The sequence below is a fragment of the Polyodon spathula genome, chromosome 8, assembly GCF_017654505.1.
Source record: "Polyodon spathula isolate WHYD16114869_AA chromosome 8, ASM1765450v1, whole genome shotgun sequence".
NCBI classification, from domain to species: Eukaryota; Metazoa; Chordata; class Actinopteri; order Acipenseriformes; family Polyodontidae; genus Polyodon; species Polyodon spathula.
Genome location: NC_054541.1, coordinates 36,763,976 through 36,788,534, shown reverse-complemented (window position 1 = coordinate 36,788,534; position 24,559 = coordinate 36,763,976). Strand labels below are relative to the sequence as shown.

Sequence of the window (24,559 nt, the reverse complement as noted above, 5' to 3'; positions counted from 1 at the left end):
TAAAATAAAAAAGTTTTAGTATCAAAGCGATTATAAACTGTTTTTTTTTTTTTTTTTTTTTAAATCAATATTTATTTTGCAACATTATGTAAACCTATATACCAAAGAAAACAAATATGTTTCTAATTATACTTATAGTAGTATTGGATTAATAATTCCCATTGTGTTGTGCCAAATAAAACATTACTAGCACACATGGTGTTACTCATATTCTTCACTTTATAGTGCTAAGAAATATGCATTGCTGTTCAGCACAAGCACAATGCGAACATGCTGTTAATAAACCAGTAATAGACATCTTACTGAAAGTTAATTTGCACATTTTTTATAATTCTATGTTAAAATGAACGCAGTAATAGGCTCGAAAACAGTCTGTTTGAAATATTCCCCACAAGCAGCCATAAAGCAGAGGTTCTATTGAAATGTGGGCTGCACTGACTCCTAAAGTCCTAAGATTTGCAGAGTTGCACAAGGAGCTTCCTCAGATACTCTCGCAGTGGGCTAGATAGCTGTTCATTCTTCAAGCCATTAATATTTCAATACAGGAGTGCTTAAAAAATGAATAAATACTAATTCTCACCACTTTTTTTAGGTGTTTGGCTTTACAAATTATTATCTTCATGAAAAAAAGCGTAAGTCGTTAGTTAAAAAAAAAAAAAGGTAAAATCATTTAAAACAGCTAACACTTCCGTTTCCCCATAAACACCCAATAGTTTATTCAGAAGGTAAATTAAGCATTTATAATGATTCCTCATATTGTTAAGTTTTGTTGCAAGAATAGTTAGATTCTCATCTCAAATTAAAAATAAAATAGTTTCAGTAATTGTACCAAACATTTCCTCAAATAAAATATCTTTATAGCACACCTATGACGGCACAAGCTACCACCTTTAACATTAAAATCCCTAGCCTCTGAACCAAAATGAAAGTAAACCACTACACAGCTACTTCAAACCTGCTGTTTTCCATACCTCAACAACTGAGGCAACTCAACCAACACCACCACAACCATTATGACGTCAAGAAATGTTTTGTAAGCAAAAAAAAAAAAACAACAAAACAAAACAAAAAAAAAAAAAAAAAACAACTTTGCAATTCCATGACGCTATGGACACTGTTTTGATGCACACTCCTGTTAATGCAGTCACTGTACTGAGGGGCGAGCTGGTCGCATACGGACACGCTATCATGCACCTTGTCAAATCACCGACGCCATTTGCTTTCCCGTGATTGACACTGAATAGTTGCACACAACTCTCAAAAAGCGTACATAAAGTACAGTGAATCACATGGAATGTTAGCTGACCACATATATTTGGTTGGATCGAAGACTATTTTTTATAATTAGTTTTCTTTTTATACCGGCTACATTGTATAATTAGTTATTGGGCAGTCAGTTTTTCCCATTATTACCACCTTCTTCTGAGGCATGTTAGTAAATCACCCGGCAATTTTTTCTACTATTCTATATGTGTTGCATGTATTTAGTAATAATACATTATTATTACTATTATTATTGTTGTATAGGTAGCATTTTTAATACTCTAGATTTAACAAACGAATCAAGCATTATGCTTACATTATTAATGACTTGTACTGTAAAACTCAGTGTAGTTTTATTTTGGCTGCTATTATATAGTGGCCCCTAGGACCCATGATATATTAAGTATATATATCTATTATATATATACCGGGGGTACCATATATATAGATATATATATTATATATATATATTATATATTATATATATATGTTTTTAATATATATATATAATACAATATAATATTTATAACGTGTTTTTACATTTAAAATTAAGATAAATTAAAATGTGTTCAAATTAATGTTTTTTTCTCTAAAAGACAGGAATGTATTTTCAAATTTTTAGCCCTTGATCAACAGTTAATGTACTGGAGATACGAAATAAATTAAACAAAATTGAATTTACGCACACTGGTTACATACATATTTGTTAGTACAATGAATGCATTTCCTGAACGTTGCGTGGCGAGTCAACAAGCATTACGGTTAGCCCTGAAACAATTGAAGTTTCTTTTGAAAATTGCCAGGAAACATTGTGGGGAAACTTGTTCAAACAGATTCTTCCTGCTACACGCTCCAAAATTGGAAGAAACCTTTATTGCACTGAGTAGTGCTGCAGTGAAAATTGCACTAAAACTTATAATTACACATATACATGCTCAGGAAGAGAGTCGTGTGGACACTGGAGTGGATCCAAATTGTGAGGAGAGTGGAGCGTACCGTAAAATTTTATATGAGCTGCGTTTAGTTCTCCTAAGTTTGTTCGTATGGATCCAGACACTTTACAGGAGCTGCTGAAGCTTATAGACCACGAATAATCCTAAATGACACTATAGTGCGTCATGGTATATATCTGTAAACCGATTGATTGTAGCGAGATTCCAAACCATTTCATATTCTGTACAAATCACTGTCTTGTTGGGTTGGTCGTAGCTCGGGCTCCAGTAGCTCAGCTCCAGCTTCAGCTCCGGAGTCGTAAAGCTCCACACTGCTGCTTCAGCTCCAGCTGCAAGTTTTAGCTGCTCCGGCACCATTGCCACTAAAACCTCTAATCATTAATGTATGTTGTTGACTACCATTGTAACAATCTTTTTTATTTAGAGACAAGAATGTGAAATCTGGTTTTAAGATTTGTTTTTCTCATTTAACAAACACATTTCTATGAATCTAGACTGTATCCTCCTTGTATATTGGGTGGGGGTGTACGCTTTTTGACAATAACATTCCCATGCCTTCCTGCAAAAGTACTATAATTGGGTGACACGCCATTGCCCTTTACATTCTTTTTTCTTTACAAATTAAGCACTGGGTAAATCGCTTATCTAGATTTGCCAACCATACAAACACGTATGATATGACGTATAGCAACGGTTGCCTCAGTCGTTTAAAATTGGGCTTGCCCGTTCAGCAGTAGCTTACAATTTTCCTTTGTCGTATTTACATATTTTGGTTTTTTGTTCCTGGTTACTTAAGTCAAAAGTAAAAAAAAAACAAACATATTAAATGTTTGTGGACAATGCATGCATAAAAACTGCCGGTTACCGGTCGCAGTGCACAGCACAAAATTGTCTTCCACGTCTGCAATTTCCATAAAAGTCGCTATTGGTCATACCATGTGCTTGATTCATGTGCTTATATATATATATATATATATATACTTGATATATATATATATATAATATATATATTATATATATATATATATATATAGAACGTATTGACAGTCAATTCCTAGCATGAAAGTAAAAAGTAGTTTGCGAAAAAATATATTAGTTAATAAAACTTTTTTTAAAAATTGGTAGAGAAAAAAAAGAAAAAACACAATAAAAACAAAGTAACTTTTGTTTATTTTAGTGGCGTTAACATTATTTGTACTGTATTTAAATATATAACATTCATAATGTCCAACAATGGTTAAGCGAGTTTTCACTAACCCCCCCCACCCCAGTCCCAAAATAAGGACTGCATCGAAACAAAAGCAATAACAAATGCCATTTTTTTCTGTTGTGGAAAGTTATACTTCAAAATGTTCACACATCTTTACAAACTATTGCATTTGTCTCATTTTTATCAAACGTTTGTAAATCCGTTGAACTAAGGCCGCACCTCGTGCCTAACAAACGCATTAAGTAACAAAATCCGGCACAACCCGTGCCCTGTCGTGCCGTATTGTTTACACTTAATTTAAAATTAAAACAGTAATAATAAAAACAACATTATTTATTATTATTTTTTTGTACTTGTTGTATTTACACCCAGTCAATTTAAATAGACGTCCGTGGCTAATTGCCTCCGTCAGGCAACATGGTTGAACGCGCATGCGTTCTCCAATTGGGACGTTTAGAGACACTTGCTATTTTGTGGCGTAATGGTGTTTACGACGAAGACTCCCTAGTGTCAGCATGTCGAGTAAAATAAACGAAGCGGCATTTCCAGCTGGAGAAGAAAGCGACGATAGCGACGATGCGTGGGATATAGGATGTTCTGAAAAACACACGCACGCGGTAAACGCATTTAATATTATTATTACATTGCGATTTTCTAATTTCATGCTATAAGTACAACTGAGCTTGTTCTAAATCGTTGATAACATAATTACGTAAATTACCGTGCACCTTTAAGTACACTTTCCGTTCATATTTCAGTTTGGTGCCGTAGAAATTAATAAAAAAAACTTATGTTTCTTCAGTATAATTACATTGTTCTGCTTTGGAGTTTGTAAAATATATTCCTGACAGGTGTAGTATATGATCCTCGTAGAATTCAGTGCCCCTGTTCATTGTGCGCATGTGCAACGCTATCTTTTTTCCAGTCATTACACGTGCTCTGCTGACTTTGTCTAACGCGTAGCGGTGCCATTAATCATCAGCTCCTGAGATAAAGACAAAACGAACTACATACATTTTTAATAATGCACCAAAAATACACAACGTAACATTGAAAGAGTAAGTTAAGAAGCATGGATGTTGAAAACTATATAGCATTAAATCGAGAAGCCAGCAATGCAAATTATTATGTTATTTATTGTAATATCTGCGCTTTCTGAATAAACGCCCAGAGCTGGTAATCCTAACACATGCTCGATGTTTGAATTGTTGGAATTTAAGGTCTTTTTTCTTGTATTCTCTGATGAAGGCAGCTGGCCGAAACGTCAGACTACTCACTTTTTAAATGTAACAATTAATAAGTGTTCTTTCATCGTAAGTGGTGCGCTTTTCTTCTAAGTTTTATATGTACCTCCAGCAGGAATTTATAAACATTATTATATATTTGTTGTAATATCTGCTCTTTCTAAATAAACGCCCACAGCAGACAAGCCAATGCTTATATAAATGCATTCTCATTCATGATGAGTACACATATTTTTGTACATTTGCCATCCCACTTCTCACTTAGATTTGTATGTCATGGTAAAACATTTTGTCAAAGACATACATGTAACATGCTTATGTATATGTATTTCCAGCAGGCATTTATAAACACTGCATAGCCAATAATGTGACTCCTCTATTCAGAAACCAAGGGGAAACCATTTTTTCACAGCTGTATTGCAGCATGGAAAGTGGTTCCCCAAGGAAGTGTGTCTTCCAGGACAGGGTTTCCCAATTCTGGTCCTGGGGGACCCCTGTGTCTGCTGATTTTCATTCCAACTCAATTACTTAATCAAACCCTTAATTGAGCTAATAATATGCTTAATTTGAACTTTTTAAATTGTTCTCTGCTCCTAAAAAGTTGCCGATTTTCAAGTTACTTACACAATTGTATAGTTAACCTGAAATCGCTAACTGTTCAAAAGCTGAAAACAATTAAAGTCTAATTAAGCTATTGAAAAGTTCAGTTAAGTAACTGACAACTCGGTTGGAATGAAAACCGTCAGACATGGAGGTCCCCCATGACCAGGAATGGGAAACCCTGTTCTAGGGCACTTGGGAATGTAAAATGCACACTATCCACTCCTGACGTTCCAGCAAGCATTTATATACATTGCATAGCCTGTAATTTGACTCTTGTATTAAGAAACCAAGGGGAAACCATTTTTATACGGCTGGGTATGCTGTATATTCCAGCCATGAGAAATGGTTTCCTCTTGGTTTTTTGATACAAGAGTCACATGATAGTTTATGCAGTGTTTATAAATGCCTGCTGGAAATACATATACGTAAACATGTTTAACTTTGACAAAATGTTTTACCGTGACATACAAATATGTGATTCCAAACACTAATAGCAAATTGACAGTGTGATAGCAAATTTACATAGATATGTGTACTCATCATGAAAGAGAATGTATTTATAGAAGCATGTGTTTTATAGGTTGCCAGCGCTGATATTACAATTATATAAATAAAATATAGGTAATAATAATTTTCACTGCTGCCGTGTCGATTTTTATGCTGTAACTTTACAACTTCTGTGCCTTTCAACTTACTCTTTCAATGCTGTGTGTTTATGGTGCATTATTTAACATGTATGGAGTTCACTGTGGGTTTATCTCTGGAGCTGTTGAATTGCAGTCAACTACCAATTTGACAAAATGAGCAGAGCACATGTAGTGGCTGGTAAAAGATAGCTCTGCACACGCTCACAATGCGCAGGGGCACTGAATTCTATAGGGAACAGATCTCGATACCACACTGGTGTGACCAGACGTTGTATTTTTCCCAATAGTAAAGTTCATGCCAGCGAGCAGGGCAGCCCCAAACACATACAACCATATTTGCCATTGTCCCATAGTGGCATATTGCCATTTTCTGCAAACCAAACAAAATGGTGGTGATATACTGCAGTACTGTCTGGAGCGCAAGTGCCTCAAAGTAGAAAGGGGGTGGATAGCTACACCAGGTTATGTGCTTGAGTGAAACTTATTTTATCAACCCATAAACCCCCATGATGTCATCTCTAGATTTTGCTAGCACATTTTACAGCACCGAGGATTTTCCTTATTTTCAGTGATAATTCTGTGATAACTGTAGGGGTTTGGTGCAATTCAGGGTAATTCCCAAAATTCAATACAGTGCTCCAAGTATTTTGCAATTAACAGTACAGTACTACAGTATATAGTTCTTTTAAAGGCGATTTGGTTTGTTGACCAGCAGAGGGGGTGAGACTGGTATGGAAGATCATTTCATTTTTTTTTTTTTTCATAAAGCATTCCACTCATTTGCTTCAGTCAAAGATTTGTCCCATGATCACAGTATAAATAAGTGAATGTATTCACTTGTTCATCCCTAAATTATTCAACTCTAATGTGAATCTCTTTTCACTGTAATTGTCTGAATTTGTCTGCCTTGTACTTTTTTACAGCCACCAGTCACCTCCTTACCAGAAGATAAGATATCAGTTTTTAAGGACGCTATAACTTCAGGAGATGTTCAACTGGTTGAAAATCTCTTGAACTCTGGTACGGTTTGTATTATTATCAGAACAGAATCTCAGCACTATTCTTCAAAGTAATTGGGCTAAAACCTTGGGGGTAAAGCACTTTTGCAAAAATGAAATCCACCTCTGTACCACCCATTGTACGTCACTGTCAGGGGTTACTTTCTTAATTGGTGCAGTAGCTAAAACCTAGCTACAAAATAAAGTTGACCTGTTTAATAGACTTGCCACACTTGCCGTTTAGGTAGTGTGCAACACTAATTTGATATTGGTAGTACTGTATGCTAGTGTAGTGCAAGTGTTAACGCTTTGGTATTTGTATTTGTTTACATTATTTATCAGGGGATACGTTCTGTTAAAGAATTAGGTGTTTTGTGCCCTAAGAAAAGTGTTTTCCATCAATGGTATGTTAAGGTGAGAATGTGTCTGTTCTGCCACAGTTCAGAAAGCAACCCTATTTTAGATACAATTTATAATTACATTTAATTATTAGATACCTTCTACTGCATTGCTCTTCGACAATACATGAAATACAATGTGCATTGTATTGTTTAATGTTAAGGTTGAGGCTGTTGACATTTGTTGCATTCTGATGTGTAGCATATTTTATGAAAGGTAAAACAAAATCCTGATGTTTTGTGCTCTAGGTATGGCTGTAGATGTTCGCTTTGGGTTTGGATGGACCCCACTTATGTGTGCAGCTAATGCTGCTCATTTTGAGCTGGCACAGGTCCTTTGTAACAGAGGAGCAAGTGCAAACTTCAGTAAGGGTAAGATATTTCTATGTTTATTTTCTGGTAAATTTAAGCCATTTGCACTATTAGGTTTTTTTTTTTTTTCTTGCATTTCTAACATGTTTTTAATGCAGTAAAGCATTTCACATTTCAATAGTTGCTACTCTAGAAATGAAAGCTGATTTGTGGTGGTGCTACTTGTGCTGCCACATCTGTACCTTTTAGGGTCAGTCTGATTTTCAGTGAAAAAGAAGACTTGATACAGACCACTAGGTTTCAGACAGTGTGGTTAAAGTTGGTACATTGGTATATTCTATAATACTTTCAATAGTTACATTACAGATAGTGTTCAGTAGAAATGGACCATTTCACTGTCACTGTTCTTAGCCACTGGACATATCCAATGACAGTCATTTTACTTCATCCTTACTTCTCAGTTGCATTTAATTTTTTTGATAACACATAAAATAAATAAATAAACATAATGAGCATTTCCTCAGTATATTTATTTTAATTAAAAAAATATGTACAAACCCTGGGATACGATTTAGAGTTGTAATGATTCCTGCTTGTTTAATGGGTATGACGCAAATGAATATGTATTAGAAACATCCTTCAATTCAGTGTGTTTTCTGTTTACAAGTCAATTCCTGTTTCTTAAAAAAAAAAAAAAAGTACCACATCTGTTGGTCTCAGTGAACTGTGCAAAGACATAGAGTTAATTGGCTTATAGTGACTGAAATGATGAAGACAATTTCATGTCCTGCACAGATGGTTACAAGAGGGCAACCAGAGCTTGAGGCTTCAAAAGGAAATAATTAAAAGCAAAATACAGAAATGCAACTTCCTAATTTCTGTTCTGCGAGAAAAGAATGTGGCGATGATTGATAGAACAAGTACACAAACTGGGGTTTATATCGTCATATTGTCAACACTAAACAGAGACTGTTTATTTTCTTATTTTGACTGTGTACATGCATTTCCAATGACTCCCAGCCTTTGTGTTCACATATTTTTAAGTAGTCTTTTTTCAAAATACAGTACAAGGAAGACTTCAGTTATCTGCTCCATCACATAGAATATTGGAGCCACACTAGCGTACAAAAAATATATATATTTTACTATTTAACATGTTTACAGGTATGTAATAAAGCACTGTTGGTGTGATAGTGATTGAACTTTACAACTTGAATAATGGAATTTTCACTTTTGTGTAAAAAGAAAAATAAGGTTTTCACTGTCATGGTTTATTAAATTCTAGAGACTAGGTGCAAAATATGTTTTTTTTGGACTAACAGAATATTTTTTTTCGTGCTTTAATATTCAAGTTTTATGAAATTGCCAGGGAAGGTTACAGATACAGTTGGCGGCACTTTATCGGGACGCCTCGGGGGAATTAAAAATATCCAGAATAAACAGCTGGCCCAATTAAACAAAAGGCATTTGAAAAGAAGCAGAATTAAATCACATCACATTGATTAAAAAGTCAATTTTTTTTTTTATTCTTAAATAAAATTAATTGCTGTTTGTTTTTTGTTTTATTTCTACATGAAATGAAAAATAATTAAATCACATCTTCTCACCTGCGATGTCGACACGCCAACTTTCTTTGCAACAGCAGCCTGAGAAACCACAGGAGACTCTGGCTTCTTCGAGTTCAGCGTGGTTTACGGACGTCATGCACCACATACTCGCTGCACTGCGCTAGGCAAACCTATCTTGCTCTGAAAAGCCATCTCTCCATTTATCATGTAAAAATACTGTATTCCAATTAAACAATGTGATGTCCCAATTAAATGATGTAATATAGCATTGGGAAGAACAGTCTCCCACAGTTGTATCCCGTTTAAGCACATCTCCCAATTATCAGTATCCTGATAAGCGGCACTGACAGAACTTGCTGTAAATTTAGCAGTACAGCCACATGATCCATATATTATGTTGTGTTAAACGTTTCTGGTATAATCATACTAATTGGTTAATATGCAATTTTTGCAGGTATGTCAATTTGTTGCAGTACGTTTTTATATACCAATAGCATGTTTTTAAACAAATCGAACTTAACTATTGATATATCTATATGTTGAAATATATATATATATAATATATGATATATATTATAATATATATATATATATATATATATTATATATATTATATATATATATTTATATTTTCTTAAATGTTTCTTCAATACTTTTTGCAGATCAGTATACAGTCTTGATGGCTGCATGCACAGCTTCAGCACCAGAAGAGAAAATCATCAAGTGTGTAGAACTGCTGTTGTCTAGGAATGCGGATCCTAATGTTTCTAACAAGTAAGTCAGAGTGTGCTCGTTCTGTTTAACCATAATCTTTACATACACATTTTATCAGGTTATGTGGCAATTTCTTAAAATAAATTCCAAATGAAATGTTACTTTATTTATAGGGCATACAATCAGTGTCCTTCAGACATAAAATATAATCATTTCTTGGTCTTGCCTGTATTAACAAATTATTACATTTAAGTTGCGCATGTTTGTTGAATGGAAAAAACTTCCCACCGAATGTGGGATGCTATCTGATCTTTTCTTCAAGGCATTAAAAAAATAGTCTGGTATTTATACCCAGATTGTCTTCCTTTCAGACAGACAAAAAATAAACACAACTTGATAAACAAACGTATGCTACTCCTGTGCTGTAACGCAGCCCAGATGAATTAGCAGCTACAAAAAAACGGAAATCGGTTTAAAAAATCTGGAATAATGTAGAACTTCATCATCTGTGGACAAGCCGTGTTACTCTTCAACATTTCTCATGGCAAGCCGTGTTACTCTTCAACATTTCTCATGGCAAGCCGTGTTACTCTTCAACATTTCTCATGGCAAGCCGTGTTACTCTTCAACATTTCTCATGGCAAGCCGTGTTACTCTTCAACATTTCTCATGGCAAGCCGTGTTACTCTTCAACATTTCTCATGGCAAGCCGTGTTACTGTTCAACATTTCTCATGGCAAGCCGTGTTACTGTTCAACATTTCTCATGGCAAGCCGTGTTACTGTTCAACATTTCTCATGGCAAGCCGTGTTGCTCGTCAGCGTTTTTTGTTGTTGCTTATAACTTTATAGCAAATTAGCTATGGAGATTTTGATAATAATAATATAATAATAATAGGATTAGCAGATGCTGTAATAAATTAATTTCCATCAAAGCGAGCAGGGTATACTTCCATCTCGACAGTAAACACCAATATATTTGTTAATAAGTTTGTATGCCACTATTACAATAAAAAAAAAATAATATTCATAATATAATAAATTATGTTTAGGCAAGTGTACATAGTAAGTCTAAAAATTATTTTAAGATTTGTAGTGCCTTAATAAATCATGATAGTGCTAGCGTGAGTCATTTATCAAGGCTGTCAAAAAGCCATTTATGTGCAACAGTGTATTTTATTATTTTCTAAATCTAAAAGGTTTGATGAATTTCTCTAGATTCTCGCTTAGCATTTCCATTATTTCATTTAATTTAATTGCTGCAGCATATTCTTGAATTTGAGAACATGTATTCTTCCTCCTTATAGGTACTTTTTAAGATGTATTTATTTTAAATAAGGATGCCGTTTTTTATTCATTTATTTTTTGCCTTTGTGCTTCTGTTTTGCACTGAATATTTTTATGTTTATTATGTAGGCTAAAAAGAACTGGCTATGGATTTATACGCTTTGAAACCATTAGACCTCATGACTTTTTGTTTTGTTTTGTTTTTTTATTCACATCTTGTTCAAACACCTCCCTTAAAAGATCTTTCTGTTGATGTTAAATCAATGACCCCTTATTCAATCCATGACAGATTTATGACTTTGTTTCCTGATAAGATAAATGCAATTAATCTTTAGGTGTGACTGGCCCCTCACATTGTTGTAAATAGTGACTGTTTACTTTAGTGAATGACAACCTGGGAAAATTGTTGCATTTAATAAAGGCTAAGAATTTCTTTGTAATATGTCGCAAAGAAAAAGGATTTTGTAGAAACTTCACAAGGGAACAGAATGTTGCAAAAATAATTTGTTTACCTGCGACATATTATTGCGTCATGTAGTTGCAACATTACCTTTACACCTGTATTGGGAAACGAAGGAGATGTCTTCTGGGTGGCCCTACAAAAAGGAAATGGACCCTTGCCCATGGAAAAAAAAAAATGTAAACAATAAAATCCTTGTTTTTTGTTGGTGAATTGTGGCATAGTAGACGCAGCTTGTGTCATTTGAAAAGAAAATGCCAGTTAATTTAGAGTTGGCTTGGACAAATATGTTTGTTTCCTTTTTTTTTTATATTGTTCATGTCACTAATGGTGATGACAGTAGGCTGGAACGAGTTTAACCATTTAAGAGGGCTGTGAAGGTTTTATCCATGTATTTATTAAGAAATATTATTTACCAGTGCTCTCAAATATCTACCATTTTTCCTCTTTAGACTAGTGACTGCTATGTGTGCTAGACAGTTTTGTTATTCCTAATATACAATAATTTGGATCATGTTCCTTTTTGCATCTGTAAAACATGTGGTGAATGTTGACCCACAATGCATACAGACTGCTTTAGCATGTGCCCAGTTACCTATTCATTTTATAAAGGAACACTTTTTTTTCTTTTCTAATGCTGCAATACCACCATGCTTTTTTAAAAAAAAAAAAAATAGAGGGACCACTCTGATTAGCTTGCAACACTCTAGTGGTAGTTTCATATGTCACACCGGCATCTGCGTGCTACGCATAATGTTGCTGAACAGGCTGTAGGGTTTAAATTACAACACATTATTTTTCCATTTTTTTCTGCTTTGTTGTACAGTATGTATTCCTGCAAATGGGAAGTTGGTGATTATAGGGATAGTTCTACCATGATACATATGTAGACATTTTGTTAAATATTAAAAGCAGTTTTTTATGCAATCCACACTGTGCTGGTATACATTCAGTATCTATGTGTGTTGAATTCCCACCACTGTCCTTGAAGGTCTTGTATACTGAGTCAGGTCAAGGAGATCTGCTTTACTGTGATTGTTGCTGAATGGACACAGTTTGACACAATTAGCAAATTAGAGGATTTTCTAATTAAGCATTTACAAACCTGCCACCTCCGCACCTACTCCTGCTAACATCTCAAACATGCCAGCCTCATATTTTCAGTGAAACCCGGGCAAGATCTAATGGCACACTTCATTTTGACCTATGACTTAAGACGGTGGCCATGTGACTTTTTGATTTGTGGATGATAAACACTTGAAAATATTGGCTCTGTGCACGTATGTATTCTCTGATTCGTTAGGTCAAATTTGATCATGGTTGTCGTACAAGAAAGATAAACCCTTTCCTGGCAGTATTTTTACAAAGCTGCCACAGTGTGAAAACATTGCATCTCAGAAACCATTTGACAGTGACTTCATATTCACAGGGCTAAATGAACATTGTCTGCTACATGTGGTGCTAACCATGACATTGACCCCATATTGAGGTCATTTAACTTCTGAAGCTACAGATGTATAGAAACAGTACACAGAGTTGTTGTCTTATTGTTATGGATATGTGTTCTTTGAATTTCTTACTGCTGTACTGCTTTACCTCTGGCCATATCAGGGATAAGGACCACATGCTTTGACATTTGTGTTCTCTGGGCTCATATTGGTAGAGTCTGGACACACTGTCACTCAAAAACAAGTGTACTTTTCACTTCGTAGCGTGTACTTGGAAACAACAGGTAACTGCAGTAATACAGACAGTATACAGCATCGCTGGTAATACAAGCTGTTTGCTATTTTGATACATTTCAATGTCATATTTGTTTTAGATTCCCCACGATACTGTTTTATTTATGTATTTATTTATTTAATTTTTAATATGTTTTTGTACTGCCTGAAATTTATACTTGGGTGTCATTTACACAGCACATTTAAGTTAACTCCCTCACAGCATACACTTGCGTATGCTTTTGATAAATTACTAATATCTAACTAAGATTAAAAAAAAAATGCTCTTTTTCCATAAATTTAGTAAAAATATATAATGAAGGAAATAAATAGGATCTAGTGTGCACCTATGGCCAAACGTTTAGCATCACCTACAATTTAAGGATTGAGACCTAATTTTAAAAAATTAACTATATGAACATAATTTAGATATTTTATTTAACATCATGTAATCCAAATAAACTACAAAATGATATTGCAAAAATCTACCAGAAGCCATAATAGTAGTACAGTATTTAATGTTAGATTTCAGAATTACATTTTTGTTCATTTTTCAGTAAGTATATGCTAATTTTATATGGTAATGTAACATTATTCAGCAGGTATCTTTTGACTTAATGAAGCAAAATTAGTCAAATAGCCACATTTACCTTATGAGTGTACATTGCGTCTTTTATCCCTGTAGCGAATGACCAGTTTATAGTTGTTTAAAAAGTTTGTTTGTCTATGACGTGAACACTCTTGTAACTTATGACTGGGTCCTCACAAACTTGTTTCTCCTCCAGACAGCATTACATCCATATTGTTTCTTCTCCAAGATCATTTAACATTTCCTTTGATTCCTCATTTCATGCCAAATGAACAGACTGTCTGTTCTAGTGTTGACATAAGATGGTCATTGTTCTTTTGTATTCAGTTTACCAAAAGCCTTTCATGTCTTGGGGCATTTTGTTTTGCTTTTTGTAAAAACTGGATGCAAAGGCAAAACTCACAAAACAGTTTACAGTATTTCTCAGGGCTAGCTGCCCCAAAAGATTACAGTAGCAAACAGGCAGCTGCCTAGATCACCCATATTCCACTTGGTGAGCTTCAGCTTTTTAGGCCTGAGCCTGTGTGATGCATATTTAGTTTCTTAGCTGATTATTGTTTTTTTTAATATATCTTTGTTTAAGCTTGTATATCCTCCTCCAACAGCACAGCTATCTCGACAGAGTAATTGTTCTAGGTCATTGGGAAAATACATTAAATATAAAAGAATATTGTGTACAGTGCTGTACTGTACAATTTGATATCCACTGCACCAGAGGTCAAGGCAGCTACCACCAGATGGGCTCGTTGGCCGCGGTGACATTGAGTGAGTGAAAATCAGCTTGCATATTACACCGCACCCTAAAATATATATATATATATATATATATAATATATATATATATATATATATATATATATATATATATATATATACACACACACACACACAGTACTGTGCAAAAGTTTTAGGCAGGTGTGAAAAAATGCTGTAAAGTAAGAATGCTTTCAAAAATAGACATGTTAATAGATTATATTTATCAATTAACTAAATGCAAAGTAAGTGAACAGAAGAAAAATCTACATCAAATCCATATTTGGTGTGACCACCCTTTGCTTTCAAAACAGCATCAATTCTTCTAGGTACACTTGCACAAAGTCAGGGATTTTGTAGGCATATAGTCAGGTGTATGATTAAACAATTATACCAAACAGGTGCTAATGATCATCAATTCAATATGTAGGTTGAAACACAATCATTAACTGAAACAGCTGTGTAGGAGGAATAAAACTGGGTGGGTTTACTGTCAAAAGTCATACACCATGGCAAGACTGAGCACAGCAACAAGACACAAGGTAGTTATACTGCATCAGCAAGGTCTCTCCCAGGCAGAAATTTCAAGGCAGACAGGGGTTTCCAGACATTCTGTCCAAGCTCTTTTGAAGAAGCACAAAGAAACGAGCAACGTTGAGGACCATAGACGCAGTGGTCCGGCCAAGGAAACTTACTGCAGCAGATGAAAGACACATCATGCTTACTTCCCTTCACAATTGGAAGATGTCCAGCAGTGCCATCGGCTCAGAATTGGCAGAAAACAGTGGGACCCTGGTACACCCATCTACTGTCCGGAGAAGTCTGGTCAGAAGTGGCCTTCATGGAAGACTTGCGGCCAAAAAGCCATACCTCCGACGTGGAAATAAGGCCAAGCGACTCAACTATACACGAAAACACAGGAGCTGGGGTGCAGATAAATGGCAGCAGGTGCTCTGGACTGATGAGTCAAAATTTGAAATATTTGGCAGTAGCAGAAGGCAGTTTGTTCACTCTCCAGCTCTTCGGCGGTACACGAATGAGTGTCTGCAGGCACCAGTGAAGCATGGAGGAGGTTCCTTGCAAGTTTGGGGCTGCATTTCTGCAAGTGGAGTTGGGAATTTGGTCAGAATTCATGGTCTCCTCAATGCTGAGAAGTACAGGCAGATACTTATCCATCATGCAATACCATCAGGGAGGCATCTGATTGGCCCCAGATTTATTCTGCAGCATGACAACAACCCCAAACATACAGCAAAAGTCATTAAGAACTATCTTCAGCGTAAAGAAGAACGAGGAGTCCTGGAAGTGATGGTATGGCCCCCACAGAGCCCTGATCTCAACATCATCAAGTCTGTCTGGGATTACATGAAGAGAGAGAAGCAACTGAGGTTGCCTAAATCCACAGAAGAACTGTGGTTAGTTCAAGATGTTTGGGCCAACCTACTTGCCAGGTTCCTTCAAAAACTGTGTGCAAGTGTAACTAGACGAATTTATGCTGTTTTGTGGTCACACCAAATATGGATTTGATGTAGATTTTTCTTCTGTTCACTCACTTTGCACGTTAATTGATAAATTAATTTGTAAAGCATTCTTACTTTACAGCATTTTTTCACACCTGCCTAAAACTTTTGCACTGTGTGTGTGTGTGTGTGTGTATATATATATATATAATATATATATTATATATATATCTATATATAGATATAATATATATAAAGATATATATATATACTAAGAATAATTAAACAGTATAGCTGTTTTTTCCAAAGTTTGTTTATTGAATTTTCCAGTTTTCAGAAAGGTGGAATATAACAGAGACATTGATGCATCTGTAAGTACATCAACATATCAACCAATAATACCTCCCACACACAAAAAAAAGGAAGTAAACAGAAGGAAGAGAGAGGGAGGAGACGCACTTTTTAATCACAATAGATTGTAAAGATATGGGATTGGAGTCAGCCTGAGCTAGTCAAGGTTGCCACACGTTAAAGATTTTTTTCCCTGGACCCCCTTAGAGTGTTTACTAGAAAATATAGAAGATCCCTAACAAGTGTATGTGAGGGGAAGGGCAAAGGGCAGGGAGAGATTGTAACTTTGTTAAGAGAGTGTCACAGGGCACAACTTCAAAGAGAGCAGTTAGTGGGGAAGGATCAATGGGTACTTCTAGAGCTGTAGAGAGTGTCTTAAAAACAAGACAAGAATTGAAGCAACCCTTCACAAGCGCAGTACATATATGAGTGAGGCAGGTTCTCGTTTGCACCTGTCACAGGTGGGTTCCACACCCAGGTAAAATTTAGCCAATTTGACAGTCGACAGATGGAACTGGTGTACGATTATGAATGATGTTAGCCCATGTCGGCCGTAAATTGATGAGGGGAGTGTATTCTACCAAGAATGGATTCCCAAGGGGCTCCCAAGTGGTGCATCTGATAAGGCACTCCATTCGGAGCGTTGTCCTCGTAAACCAAGTTCTGGATATTGTTGTACAGCGGTCTTGCAGAGTGAATAAAAGCGGACGGCTGACGGCACTCGTTTCAGAAGACGTGAATCTCTCCTGAGCTAGTTCAGGGGTTGCAGCGGTGAGCCAAGTTCAAGAGAAAATTAGAAAATGAATAACAATAATTGTTAAAAAAAAAAAAAACAAGGGAATGGATTCCCACATTTTATCTGGGAGCTGAAGGCCTATATCCTGCTCCCATCTGGTTTTTATTGACAGGCAATGCAAAGACAGGATAATGCCATACATTTTTTTTAATATGATTCCTCTACAGCTGGGGTGACCAACCTTTCACAGACCAAGAGCCAAGGAACAGTGACAAAGAGCCACAAACTTTAAAAAGTGCTTAATTTAGCATTTCACTGATATCTTTTACTGCAATTAATGTTAAATGAAGCTGACCTTTATTTTTTCCAGTACATGAGTAATATTGATATCCAAACAAATACATTTTCACTTTATATAAAAGCATAGTTTTGTTTTAGTTTTTTTGGGTTAGTAGCTAACAACCGTTTATTTTCTTATGCCACATACAGACAGGATCTGTACTCAGTGTGACTTTTGGCATTCTTTACTACGCACATTTTTCTGAATGCAGCTGTAGTTCATGTCACTGTTTAGATCTGAGATGGATACGTTATACCGTGTGATGTGAGTGCTGCAGTTCTGAAATTTGCTTTTGCAGTTGATTGTTTGGACATAGGACAGCAATAACATCCCTAAGGCAAGTTTTCACAAACTCACCTTCGGAGTTGGCTTTTTTTTCATGGGCACTGTTCCAGGGCACTTGTTAAGAGTAGGCTAGTCACGGTCTCAGATTATTTGGCAGATTTGGTCAACATTTACATCTGTTTATCCATTTGCTTTTTACCGACAGCAGTCATTTTGACGGGTACATTTTAATCGACTCCGATATGAAAATGAATTACAAACTTTCAGATACAACTCAAAAGATGTATTCATGAACATAGTATCTAACATTTGCATAGCAAAAACACCATATTTAAACAGAGCCACACTTAGCAGAAGGATTTGCAGAGAGAAAATCCTTTGGATATAATGGATGATGTATAATGCTGGAAGCAGATTAATAAACCCAACCAAGAAGAAATCGCGCATTGCTCTCTGTTCTTCAAATACAGCAGCAGCACTTTGTTTTTTTGCAGCTGGTGGCTTTTTATTGAAAAAAAAACACACATTTGGCCGGTTGCATAACATCTTAAGTGAGATTAATGGTTAAGTCACTTTTTTTACGAACACAGCCATACACATTGTTTAAACAAATGTTTAGTGTACATTTTTTGTAGATTTACCTGTTTTTTGTGATGCTCTTCTGAAATCAGAATATATATCTATTTTTTAATCTTGTGAATTCTGCGATTTACCGTTAAATTTCTTGCATTCACACATTCAGTTATTTCTGCCAATTTCTTCTGCTTCATGGCAGTTGTCAAATTCGGACATAGTTTGCCTGTTATTATTTGCTTTCTTTTATTATATTCCTCCATAAGTATTGTGTTTTTCCCCCTCCGTACAGTTTGGGTTTTTTTTTTTTTTTTTTTTTTTTTTTTTTATCAGCCATACTGTAGTTTTCCTTAACTGCCCAAATGTTGCCATAGGATTTACAGAGTACAGTAAACTACTTGTCTATTGCTTGAAATCTTAAATAGTCCATGCATACTTAGTGCTTTCCCTTAGCTAAGGAGAGCGGTTAAGATGTTTTGTGCAACACCCTTACGTTTTGCCCTTAGCCAAGTGAAAAATATACTTAAATACTTAATAATAATGTGTTTTAAGCAAGCGGGCACTGGCAAATAAGGCACAGGGGTTTTCCATTGCGTTAAAAAAAATACATTACTGTCCCACTCCAGTAAGAAGGTTCGATATTCATCTTAAGATTTTCTTTTTCACAATTTTTTTCTGCCATTATGAACAAAACAGAACAAAACGGTCCTGTTCAAAGTAAAGTTAACGGTTTCCAAGCTTCTGTAACTCGAGTCCCGAATGCACAGTAAAGTAAGGGTGGATATGATTTTCTAGTTAGTTGCTACTCCCCTGCTCTACAGCCAGGATTAAAGTGAATAACAAGTGGGGTATAGGTCATTTTAATGTGATGTCCACGTGATATAAACATTTCATGTGACTATCACATCAATGTCAGGGTCTACTAAATATTATATGGGCATAAGTAAAATCTGTGCTGCTTTTTTTTTTTTAAGAACTCGTATCTCATAATTAGGAAAGGTGCAGACTATAGGGAGTTTGATGTTCTGTTCAAAATAGGCTTTAAGGACTGTTATTTATCTTAATTTACAAAACACTTAGTTGTTAGCAACTTCTAGCCATTCAGGAGTGTCCAACAGAGTTGTTCCACAGGTAAGCAATCAAAGAGCTATTTGACCCCCTATAAGAAATGTAACTGTTTAAAGTAGGGATGTAAACTTGTCTACAAGTACAACTTTGCAAGACTATTTGTTTTCTCTGGTCTTCAAATTTAGTTTGTGGTTGTGACCTAGTATTCTCTCAGTTCCGTGAGTATTGGTAATATCCACCAGTCCATTTGACTTATGACATCAGGGTGCTGATTTTGTTCACAAAAACATACAGATGTATTTTCTGTGTATATGGGGACACATCTGCTTTCTAAGAAATTACCTTTGACAGACTTCTCAAAATCGATGGTTCAAACAGTATGCTTGCATTAGTCTCTGCTACCCTCTATTGGGTAATTGTGTATGTTACATTTCGCAATCAAAGCTTCATGTCAACAGATTTATTGTTTTCTTGTTAAGATGTGCAAGTACAGTAGAAACTGTTATGAATACCAAACTTACAAATTTATCAGTCCACTTTTTAGCTGGAAGTATGCAATCACTCAACCATGCCTACAGTGCAAGAAGAATCCAGTTTAAAAAACTCAAGGTTAACTTACTGAAATGGTAAGAACTGGGAAGAGCAAACGTGTTACACTTTCAATTGGAACAAAACATTTTTAAAGAATATTTTTCAATCTTGACCGCGGTATCATACTCAGCAGTGTGGCTTGGAATTACGGTATCAGGAAATCAGCTGTCATTGATTTATTAAGAAATGCCAAGAAACAAATCACATGATTTGCAAAGGAGACGAAAGACAGCAGAGCAGTAAAAAACAGATGTGTCGTTTGTGTAAACTCATAATACTTTGTGTACATGTATTTAAACTTTTCAGACTACTGTGTGTGTGTGTCTCATATATATATATATATATATATATATATATATATATATATATATATATATATATTGAAGGTACAGTAATCTTATTTTAGAGGACAATAACGTGTGTTTGTACAGCACATGTACTATATATGCACAGTCATACCATACCAAAAACATCCTTTAATTGTTCTTGACTGTGTGTATACTTAATATTTGCTTCTTTTTACAGTTCCCGTATGACTCCTCTAATGTTTGCTGCTAGAGATGGGCACAAACACGTCATAACGATACTAGTTTCCCATGGAGCAGAATTAAATAGCCAGGATAGAAATGGTTATACAGTAAGTATACAACTAGTTAATTTCAAGGAATTTATTTATTTTATATATGTGTATATGTGTGTGTATATGTGTGTGTGTGTGTATATATATATACACACACACACACACACACACACAGTGCACAAAAACATAAACACGTAAAATGTCCCATGTTTCATGAGCTGAAATAAGATCCCAGAAATTTTCCATACGCACAAAAAGCTTATTTCTCTCAAATTTTGTGCACAAATTTGTTTACATCCATGTTAGTGAGCATTTCTCCTTTGCCAAGATAATCCATCCACCTGACAGGTGTGGCATAACAAGAAGCTGATTAAACAGCATGATCATTACACAGGTACACCTTGTGCTGGGGACAATAAAACACCACTCTAAAATGCAGTTTTATCACACAGCACAATACCACAGATGTCTCAAGTTTTGAGGGAGCATGCAATTGGCATGCTGACTGCAGGAATGTCCACCAGAGCTGTTGTCAGAGAATTGAATGTTCATTTCTCTACATTCTCTCAAACGTCATTTTAGAGAATTTGGCAGTACGTCCAACAGACCTCACAACTGCAGAGTACGTGTAACCATGCCAGCCCAGGACCTCCACATCCGGCTTCTTCACCTGCGGGATTGTCTGAGACCAGCCGCTCGGACAACTGATGAAACTGTGGGTTTGCACATCCGAAGAATTTCTGCACAAACTGTCAGAAACCATCTCAGGGAAGCTCATCTGCGTGCTCGTCATCCTCACCAGGGTCTTGATCTGACTGCACTTCGGCGTCGTAACCAACTTCATTGGGCAAATGCTCACCTTCGATGGCCACTGTTCACAGATGAATCCCGGTTTCAACTGTACCGGGCAGATGGCAGACGGCGTGTATGGCGTCGTGTGGGCGAGCGGTTTGCTTATGTCAACGTTGTGAACAGAGTGCCCCATGGTGGCGGTGGGGTTATGGTTTGGGCAGGCATTAGCTATTGACAACAAACACAATTGCATTTTATTGATGGCAATTTGAATGCACAGAGGTACCGTGACCAGATTCTGAGGCCCATTGTTGGGCCATTCATCCACCGCCATCACCTCATGTTTCAGCATGATAATGCACAGCCCCATGTCGCAAGGATTTGTCCACAATTCCAGGAAGCTGAAAATGTCCCAGTTCTTCCATGGCCTGCATACTCGCCAGACATGTCACCCATAGAGCGTGTTTGGGATGCTCTGGATCGACGTGTACGACAGCGTGTTCCAGTTCCCGCCAATATCCAGCAACTTCGCACAGCCATTGAAGAGGAGTGGGACAACATTCCACAGACCACAATCAACAGCCTGATCAACTCTATGCGAAGGAGATGTGTAGTGCTGCATGAGGCAAATGGTGGTCACACCAGATACTGACTGGTTTTCTGATCTACACCCCGACCTTTTTTTTAAGGTATCTGTGACCAACAGATACATATCTGTATTCCCAGTCATGTGAAATCCATAGATTAGGGCCTAATGAATTTATTTCAATTGACTGATTTCCTTATATGAACTGTAACTCAGTAAAATCTTTGAAATTGTTGCATGTTGTATTTATATTTTTTGTTCAGTGTGTGTGTGTGTGTGTGTGTGTGTGTGTGTGTGTGTGTGTGTGTCTCTCTCTCTCTCTATATATATATATATATATATATATATATATACACAGACACAGACAGACAGACAGACACACACACACACACAACACAGACAGACAGGTCACTCATGAAATCAGGACTTAAAGGATGTGTTGCAGTAAGAATACCTCTGTTAAGAGTAAAAGGCTAAAATATGCACAAGAACACAGGAATTGGACTATGGAACAACGGTCAAAGGTGCTTTGGATTGTTGATGGATGAATAACGACACCTGTGCCTTCTGCCAGTTCTGTTGTCAATTCAACACTCGTCTTCTTTCTATTCCTTAAGGATATTATCTTCAAGTATTGCTCATCCTTATTTGACAGCTTTTTGGGTCTTCCAGTGCTGGGTTTGTCAATTAAAGATGATATTTTTCTGTACTTGTTGATTATGCTTTGGATACCACACTTTAAAAATTGAGTGATGTGAGCTATTTCATTCAGTGTTTTTCCTTCTTTATGCAAGTCAAGGTTGTTATAATAGTAATAATATAATATATAATATAATATAATAGTAGAAAACACTAGTGGAGGCTTTGAGTAAATTGTTTATGCTCATTATGCATAGAAAAATGCAGCATGTCTAAGACTTCTGCACAGTGTGTGTGTGTGTGTGTGTGTGACACATACAGTAATCCAAGCAATGAAAGGACCAAACATTATACATGGAAATAATAACAACATGAAACCGCAGTCAAAAAAGCTGAGCATGGGTCTCGTGTTCAGATGCATCTCATTTAAAATGCATTTTTTGAATAAATGAAAGTTTAAAATGTTCTGTATTCAATTTTTTGAATAAGTTTATGTGTTGATCTATAATACCAGCCCCCCTCCCCCATCAAAGCACTCTTCCCAAGTTTGGGAGATAGAGTAAGATTTATTTTGGGCAAATCACTTTTCCTTCTGCTTGATCAAATGTGGGTTTGCACCTTTAGTGGCTACACAGTAAAAAGATCAATCTAGATAGATAACAAAGAATCCCCCATGAATACAGATATGCCCACATTTGTCTTCAGCTTGATCTTATCCCCTGAACACTTAAGTGAAAGCAATGGCCTTTATTTGTGTATGTGTGATTTTTTTTTTTTTTTTTTTTTATTAATATTAAGTGACAAAGTGCCCGCCCCTGTGTGTATTTTTCTGTTATTTGTTGCGTGTGGTGTGTTAAATGTTGGTGTATAGTCATTGGTACACGGGATATAAACGGGTCTGTGTAACTCGAGTGTTTATAATATATGTGTATTTAGGCACGAGGATTGCACAGCACTTCACGTGCAAGTAAAAAGTAATAATATGTGAGCATGGGAAATTGCACTTTATTAATTCACGTGCAGTTGTACCGAGACTCCAGTTGAATGATTGATTAGCAATCGAGTCTCGGTACAGCTGCATGTTTTCACTCTGTCTGGGTTGGGTATTCGGTGAGTGGAAAACGGGAAAGAGAGGAGGAGAAATCTAATAACAATTGCTATTGCGTGCTGGTGGGACCAGCACGATACTTGTGTATTTTTAAAACTCACCGTGTTTGTCAGTGTGTCTGTCCGTGCACCGTGTTGTTAAGTATAGTCATTTTTTTGTTTATCTATTTATTTTGGTGAATGTGCTGTGTCCTGCCTTTTGTCTGTTTAAAACCATTTTATTTACAATAAATCGGCGAAAGCAAGCGTCTCATCATTTCACTCCATCCGTCCTGTCTGTGTGTATTCCTTTCCTGGTTCTGATGCCGCCCACTTCGGCCATCTTTGTGACATATATATAAAAAGGTTTTAAGATATATGTATTTTTATAGGCACTCATGTATGCAGTTCAGTATGGACGAGAAGCTGCAGTTTTAAAGTTGATTGAACTTGGAGCTAGCATAACGACTAGAACTAAAGAAGGGAAGATGGCAGCTGATATTGCTAAAATGCACAGGCATTCTCAGGTACAGCGAAACTTAATGAAGCATCCCTCTAAGGAAAGCTTGAACGTATTTGCTAATGCACCACCACCACTACAACTGCTAAAATCACATGTACCATTTTCATCTTGCAACCTTCAATGTCATGGAAACTTTAAACAAAAACTAAAGCCACCCTTCACTTTGACCTGACCCAAGATGCTATAAGCATGCATGTTAACTGCCTTGATGATCATACTAATTATGAATA

At 36.1% G+C, this 24,559-nt stretch overlaps 1 protein-coding gene across 1 annotated transcript in view; it reads left to right on the top strand.

The window, feature by feature from the left end:
* The first annotated feature begins 3,941 nt into the window (after window positions 1-3,941).
* asz1 (ankyrin repeat, SAM and basic leucine zipper domain containing 1) overlaps window positions 3,942-24,559 on the top strand; it is a 28,744-nt gene continuing 8,126 nt past the window's right edge. Inside the window, exons 1-6 of the mRNA XM_041256309.1 lie at window positions 3,942-4,043; window positions 6,844-6,940; window positions 7,566-7,688; window positions 9,859-9,970; window positions 20,649-20,760; window positions 24,199-24,333. Coding sequence (XP_041112243.1) covers window positions 3,942-4,043; window positions 6,844-6,940; window positions 7,566-7,688; window positions 9,859-9,970; window positions 20,649-20,760; window positions 24,199-24,333 — 681 coding nt within the window. The remainder of the gene's footprint in view (window positions 4,044-6,843; window positions 6,941-7,565; window positions 7,689-9,858; window positions 9,971-20,648; window positions 20,761-24,198; window positions 24,334-24,559) is intronic.